The sequence below is a fragment of the Neopsephotus bourkii genome, unplaced genomic scaffold, assembly GCF_033783945.1.
Source record: "Neopsephotus bourkii isolate Nb327-2 ecotype Australia unplaced genomic scaffold, CSIRO-AGI_Nbou_v1 NB_245, whole genome shotgun sequence".
NCBI classification, from domain to species: domain Eukaryota; kingdom Metazoa; phylum Chordata; class Aves; order Psittaciformes; family Psittacidae; genus Neopsephotus; species Neopsephotus bourkii.
Genome location: NW_026900755.1, coordinates 2,172,598 through 2,180,292, shown reverse-complemented (window position 1 = coordinate 2,180,292; position 7,695 = coordinate 2,172,598). Strand labels below are relative to the sequence as shown.

Below are 7,695 nucleotides of genomic sequence, written 5' to 3'. Positions count from 1 at the left end.
TCTCCTGGTTTCAATAACCCTCCTCTGCCCAACTGCAATGAAATAGAGCCAGGTATATAGCCTGATGCAATTCAACAGGTATTGACATTGTGAACTTCTGAACCCCAGGGAAACAGCAACAGGTTGCATACACACCTGGAAGTGGCTATTCCTTTCTATGGAATTCTTCTTCTTTTCTAGGATGAATGACCAGGCTTTTGTCTTGCTGTAGTCTTTTAGGAAACAAAAAAAAAAAATAATTTTCATAGATTCTGTCTTCTCTTACCCTCCAAATGAACCCAATAGATTCACAAAGGACTTTTTTGTTTGTTTTAAACTAAACTCAAATAACAAAGCAGTGGAAGAACACTGTAAAAATTAAAAGTATTTTGTCATGGCTCCTAGCCAGATTTCTGCAGGAAACTGAAATCAGTAATAAGCAAAATTAATGCACTCAGAAAAGAGCAAGATTTCTTGCAAAACATTTTTAAAATAGCACTAAGAAGGAAGGAGGAAGATGGAAAATCTCATAGATCAGGGTACTGCCACGGTACTTTCAGGGACCTGGGTCATGGGCAAATACCCTGCCCCATTGACAGTGAGAGGATTAGTACCACACACACACGCATGCCAAGGAATTGATTAAGCTTCCCTTTCAGAAAGCAAGCTTTTAGTATTAGGACCTTCAAAACACAGAAAAAATCCACCCTTGGAAGCTGTACTAGGGAACTAATTCAGAGAACAGCAGTAAAGCAATAGCTAGACAGATGAGACAACGCAGTATGTGCTGTTTATGTAAATACACTTGACTAAGAAGCAAAACGAACCGCAACAAAGCAAGATTCCTTACATCATTCTGCTGTACCGCACCAGGCTTTAACAAAACACAGCTAATTCTGTATGTTAACAAAAACTGCAAAGTTGAAAGGATCCAATCCCGCCCCTGTGGGAGAGTGTGAGCAGACACATAAAATGCACCCCTCTCGTTTGGGTCAGTTAAGTTTTGCTTACGGCGAGAAGAGAGCGCAGCCGCCTGCAGGCACCCTGCTAAGGGCACAGTCAACCCTGCCTAGGTATGCAGGCACACATCGCAGGGGAGGAAACTCAAGACATAGCAGCAGATGGCTTCACTTGAACATGTGGTGGTAGCATGGGGATTTGAATCCCCTTCCCTCTTGGCTAGATCAGCAATTTTTATATAGCAATTACTCATACATAAATTCTACAAAAGTATTTCCTAACGGCATTTCATTTGGAATGACGATCAAAAGTGTATGTTTTTGGAAAGCCTTCTTGCCGGGAAAGTCAGAAAGAAAACCAGTTTGTGGCAACACCACACAGCCGCTTTCCCCGAGGAAAGAAACACGACTGCGCCCAGGTAAGTCAAGATTGCACTTCACCACGTCGCCCTCGGAACCGCGGACACACTGAACTTACCTCAGGGGGCGTCCCCGGCCACGCCCAGCGCCAAAACCCACCCCACGCGGGGTGGCCCTCCCACCTTTCGCTTTCGGGCCGCTGTGGCGCCCGCCCCCCGCCCTGACTGACACTGCGGGGCACCACTGACCGCGCGGCGCCACGGAGCAGCTGGCGATGGTGCGGCGAGGGGCGCCCTGGCCGCGCGGGGAGTGAGCTGCACGGACGGTCTGGCACTGTCATGAAGGAGGTGGCGGTGGGCGAAGAGGATGAGGAAGTGTTGCGGGACTATCTGGCGTACTACACGGCTCGAGGGGCGGAGGGGGAGCTGGTGGTGTGCGATGAAGCCTCCTTGAAGGCGAGGGCCCGACGGCTGCTGGGACCGCGGCGGCGCGGCGCCCTGGACGTGCGCTGCATGGCGGAGCGGTGTCGAGGGGTCCGCGGCGATCGGGGCGGCAGCGTCCTCAGCGACCTGCGCAAGGCGCTGGAGGTGCTGGAGCTGCTGTGCGTCAACCTGCTGCTCTCCCCGTGGCGGAAAGAGATCAGGTCGCTGAAGGTAGGGGAACGCTGTAGGGCTCGGGCATGGGGGCAGCCATCCACCGGGGCAGCTGCTCCGGCCTCGGGTTCTGCCGGCCGCGGCCTTCCGAGGCCTCCCCAGGCCTGTGGCGCAGAAGGCACGGCGGCAGCCCCCGCGCTCCGGGAGCCAGGGGCAGGATTTAAGGAACCCATTTAGAACGGGTTAGGAGCGCCCTGGTGTTCGTTTTCTTTGCAGTCTTGTCCACGCTGAAGGCGGGCCTTCGCGGGCCTTCCCGGAAGCGCTGGGCACTGCGGGGGCTTGCAGAGACCTTCTTTTATTGCGACACGGTGGAGAAGTAAAAAGATGCCATGAAAGGCTTAAACTCTCAACAGTCTGAGTGTTAACCTTAATTTCCTTATAAGGAGGGAATGCTTTTTAATATTAGTTACCACTTTTATGAACAGTTTGATGCCAAAGGCCAGATGAGCCAGTGTCTCTTCGAGCCAGAGATTTTACAAACTGCCATTGCCCTACCTCTGGTGACTGCAGCTGGTCAAGTGGATAGGAAAACCCCCTTTGAAAGAGGAAATGCCATTGGTTCTGGCAGCAAAGTGGTCAAGGTCACCCTGCTTCCGTAATACACTGAACACCTCTTTTTGCCCAGAAAAGACATCAGTCTTAAACACATGCAGAATCTACTGTATTTAGACAGAATCCCTGAAGACTCATGAACCAAATTTACTTCCCTTTCTACAACCACAGGTGCTGGTAAGGAAAAAACACCTCTTCTTGTTGCCCATTAGGTCCAATTTGCACGTTCAAACAGCTTTTACTGTAGTGATAGGACAAGGGGTAATGGGTTAATACTTAAACAGGGGAAGTTTAGATTGGATATAAGGAGGAAATTCTTTCCTGTTAGGGTGGTGAGGCACTGGAATAGGTTGCCCAGGGTGGTTGTGAATGCTTCATCCCTGGCAGTGTTCAAGACCAGGTTGGATGAAGCCTTGGGTGATACGGTTTACAGCGAGGTGTCCCTGCCCATGGCAGGGGGTTGGAACTGTATGATATTAAGGTCTTTTCCAACCCTAACTATTCTATGATTCTGTGATTCTATAAAATGGTATTATTCATGTCTCTAAAACAGGGCAAAGCATAAGGTAGGTCTACAGCTCATGGACTCAGCTTTTGTAACACAAGGATCCCAGGCTTCATTGAAAAATCTGATGACCACTGGACGTAATCCAGAGTGCAGGATGGCCTGCTGAAGGCCTGAAATAATTCTACTGCAAGGCACAAGTTAGAGAATAGCCAGTATCTTGTGTACATTCAGGTCTGATAAGAAGTTGCTGGTCATATGTGGGATATTAGTTCACATTTCCAGTGTCTCACCTGCTCTGATATCACATCACACAGAGTAGTGCCTGCTCCATACTTTCCCTTGAGAAGGAATAGGGGCTGGGGAGTGAAAGGCACTGTTGACAAATCATCTGAGAATGGACTGAGGTGTAGTCCTACATTATAGTATGGTCTTTTGGGGGATCAGTTTTGTCCTCCCTCAAGCTTGTGCCTATGAGACCAATGCTTAGGTCTTAATCTAGGAAGTAGATAAATCAGTCTGAAGCTGGATGGCCTTAAAACAAGGTACCCTGATTCTGGAAATCTTGACATGCCTGCCTTCATCAGTTCTGTTCTAATTTCCCTGGAGTTGATCATGCTTAGGTCAGCATAGTCTCTCCTGTTGTAGTGTTTCAGACAAAACCAAAAACCACTTCTAGTTTACAAACCAGGCTTTGTGTCTGGGGTAGCTCCAAAACCGAGCAGGTGTTAACAGTTTTTTTAAATTGTTACACAGCAGCAGCATTTTATCCAAGTCATGTTTTGCAAGCAGCTTGTGCAAAGAGAGTGTGTTTTGGCAGTATTTCTGCTGGAATAGTCTTCCTTCCAAAAAGTGCTTTCAAAGAAATTGCAATTTAATCTGAGGGTAGTAAAGTTACAGCAGGAGTCTGAATCATGGGAAAAAAAAAAAAAAACAAAAAGTTACAGTCATCTCATCAGTTGAGAAATACAATCAACAGTGAGTGCACTGTGTCTTTCTTTAGGAAAAGATTAGATCTCAGGAATTTATTCTATGGCTTTTTGATTAAAAATCTTTCATTCTTCCCTAGAGCACATAAGGCTTATTTCTGAGTTCCTCTGGTTTGACTAAAATGATTTTGTTCGTCTATTCCTTTTTGAATATTGATGGTCTTAGCCAGTATCTCAGCAGCTTTAAACTGGTGTAACTTCTCTGAAGTTAATGTGCTTTATGTAGCAAAGCTATAATGCTTGAGAATCTGACAAAATAGTGCTGTTAGAAAAGCCCAACTCACTTTGATTGAAAATTCAGACTTTAAGGAACATAGGCTTTTTAAAGTTTTAAGTAATTTTTGAACTACTTTTGATTTTGAGGAAGTCTTTCAGGCTTCCTTCCTCTCCACACTCCCCCAGTGTTCATCTGTTTTTTCCATGTTGCTTTCTGTTTCAGACATTCACCGGTAATTTTGTCTACTATATTCAATCTGTGCTCCCAGATGACATTGTAAAAACAGTACTGGAGAAAATAGGTTACATTGCAACAACAGCAACAGAGTTTTCACTTGTCAAAAAGAGGAACAATGAAGAAACAAAACAGACTGCATTTGAAATATTCCTGGCAAGAATTGAGTGTGAAACCATCCTCGAAATGACAAATGAAAAAAAACATGGCAATTTGGAGGAGACCTTACAGAAGAGAACACAAATGCACCAGCATCATAGAAATAAAGACAGAGAAGATCAGACACCCCAGAGAGAAGACACTGAAAATCTAGAAAATAAAGAAAACAGTGAGACCTCTTTGTGCCTTGCTACTCAACAGAAATCTTCATCTACTAGTGATACATCTTGTGAAGCTGTTGGGGATCTGAAGATCAAAGATGATGTGCCTCAGTTAGCAGTTGCTCAGTCCACTAACAGGCTTCAGGAACACCAAGGAGAAATCATTAACACTGTACGTTTGCCAGGCAAATGCTCAGACAGCGAGGACTTCTTTATCAAATATAGTGACATTGTGATAAGACGAACACCTATTTTCAGTGAGAATCTTTCTCCAAAACCTTTTGAAAAAAAGCCAAGAGCCAGTCTAAGTGAAGAATGTGTTTTGGCAGTCACTGCAGAGTCAGCTGCAAATGAGATCAGGCCTGTGCCACTCTCACCAGGAGCAAGTGGTCCACCAGCCTTTGCAGTATTTGCTGATAGCTCTTGTGACAGTAGAACCACTTTGGAGTACCAAGCTGAAGAAGTCCCTGAAGGATCAATTGAAGCAGAAATTAATGATGCCATAAATTGCATAGACCCGGACCCTGCAGATGAACCCAATGAGCTGAAGTCTCTGCCATACAAGGACACTGCATCTGTCAAAAACTGCAGTGTCCCTAGGGAAGAGGAAATCTGTGAGCTGTCTTTAACCTTCACAAAACTACAAATCAAGGACACTCAGAAAGACCTTATGTATCCAGTAGAGGAAACTGGGCAACCTGAGTCAGTATCATATGCAAGTACAAGTGACAGGCATGTAAGAGAATTTAATCACTCCAAAATAAACCATACATTTCTGACTAATGCTCAGATTCAAAACAGAGCAGCTGCACATACTGAGCTGTCTTCAGATCTGTGCTGTTCTACTCGGAATGTGGAGGATTCCACTACTGGTTCTGATAGCAAAAGGCTATTAATGGATACTCCTAATGCGCATACAGCTTCTGCGTGCTTCAGACACATTAGAGAGCCCCCTAACCTCACCTACATTCCACCACAAAGTATTGATGTTCGGTCTTCACACATAAGAAGGACCAGCACAGAGGGCAGAAGGAGCTTCTTGCAGCCTGAATGTGACTCTCCCAAATCCAGTGAAGTAAAGCTGGAGAACTGTGATTCAAAAGTAAATGAAATCCAGGAGCCTTATGTCATTATTGACAAAACTGACCAAGGAATGTTATGCCATCATACTTGAGTCTACCAGTGCTTCTGTTTGTAATCTGCCTGGGTTTTTTCCTCTCACTTGTGGCCTTGATCATGTTTTCAGTGAGGTAATTAGCTTTGTGAAAACAGTTTACAGACCTATTTCTGAAGTATTCTTCAAGTATAGCATGCTGTACAATGACAGAAATAGGAACAGCTAAGTGTTTCTAAGTTGCAAGACCCACTTTATAGTTTTACAAATGCTGTACTGGAGTGCACTTCTGTTAACTCGTTACACTCCCATGAAGCTGTGCTCTGAGCTGATTATATTCCTGTTTTCAGTTGAAAATAAGTTCATAAAGTTCTATAACATTCCTTTAGGTTTAACAAAGGAAACAGCCTTGTGAACCGTTCCAGTTTTCTAGAGGCAGTAATCTGTTTTGCAGGTTCTTTAGACCTGTCTCCACTCATTACCAAAATTTTTTGTGGCTACCACCACAAATGTCAGAAGCACTGAGCATCGTAGTTGTTCACTGCTACTGGAAGAGGGAGATCCAGCTACTGCTGTCACTTCCTTCACCCCTCTTCCTGCCACTTTGTTCTGCACCAGCTCTGGATTTTATTTCTCTGTAACTGGACTTTTCTGTGAGCCAGTTCATTTTGCTTAAATGAAGGGGGAAAACTGCCATTCTCTTGGCAGGAGAAAAATGAGATCGGAGAAGGGTCGCAGTGCATGTTAGCGCTGGGATAAGGGCTATTCTCAGGTGGGAGTGCTGTGTGAAAAGCTTTGTGCTGAAAAGGTAGCCGGGAGTATTAGATCAGATCATCTGTAAGCTAGAGTCCCAGTGCTAAGAACCTCTGTTGTACACCACATTTAATTAAGTTCAGAAAGGCACACAGTCACTGGTACTGTATTTCTGCAGTCTTCAATGTGTGTTTATACACTTGCTACCTAGGAAGACAGTTTAATACTGCTTGAAGTAACTTCCAGTAGCACTTCAATGGTTTTGTTTCATGTATAAAGTAGTTAGCTGGAATTGTTTATAATTGGCTTTCATCCCCCAGAAATTCAAAGAGGAGCATGTGGGTTACACTAGAAAAACCTCAAGAGCAAAAAAGTAAAGCTGTTTTTTGAACATTTAATTGTTGAGGTCCCCACATCACTTGATTCCAGCAGTGGAGGAGGAATAAAATTTTGACCAAAGCAACATCAAGTGATAGGACTGCCTTCAGCTTTGGGTGGGGTTGGGAGAAACAGGTATTATTAACATGGACATATAAATTAATACTTCTGTTCTGGGTCTGGCTGGGATTCAGATAGCTTTCTTCACAGCAGCTCCTGGAGTGGTATGTTTAGAATTTGTGGCTCAACTGTTGATAATACACCAGTGTTTTGGCTATTGCTAAGGAGTTCTTGCAGTGTCACAGCCTTTTCTTCTTCTAACTACACCCTGTGATGAGTAACTGTGCAGCTGAGCTGAACTGGCCAAAGGGCTATACCATACCATGTAACAGCATCATGCTTGGCAGTAAAACTGGGGTGGCAGAAGAAGGTGTGAGTTTTGTCTACCAAGGTGGCCATTGCTCAGAGGCTGGCAAGGCACTAGTCTACTTGTGGGAGGTGGCAAGTTACTGCCATTGCATCACTTGGGTTTCCCCCGCCCCCCTGCCCCTTTCTTTTGGTTCTTAAACCTCTGTCTCAACCAAAAAGCTCTCTTGATCTTGCTCTTCCTAGTCTCCCCTGTTGTTGGGGGAAGCAAGCAGCCTCCTAGCTCTTCTTTCAAGAACCTATCCTTTCTATTTTG

The 7,695-nt window shown here is 45.0% G+C and overlaps 1 protein-coding gene across 1 annotated transcript; it reads left to right on the top strand.

Annotated features, from left to right (window-relative positions):
- The first annotated feature begins 1,588 nt into the window (after positions 1-1,588).
- Positions 1,589-6,600, top strand: LOC133208235 (uncharacterized). Its single transcript, XM_061345962.1, has 2 exons — positions 1,589-1,951; positions 4,437-6,600. Exons 1-2 carry the CDS (start codon positions 1,637-1,639, stop codon positions 5,940-5,942), a joined length of 1,821 nt encoding a protein of 606 aa, XP_061201946.1. The 5' UTR covers positions 1,589-1,636; the 3' UTR covers positions 5,943-6,600.
- Positions 6,601-7,695: the final 1,095 nt, after the last annotated feature.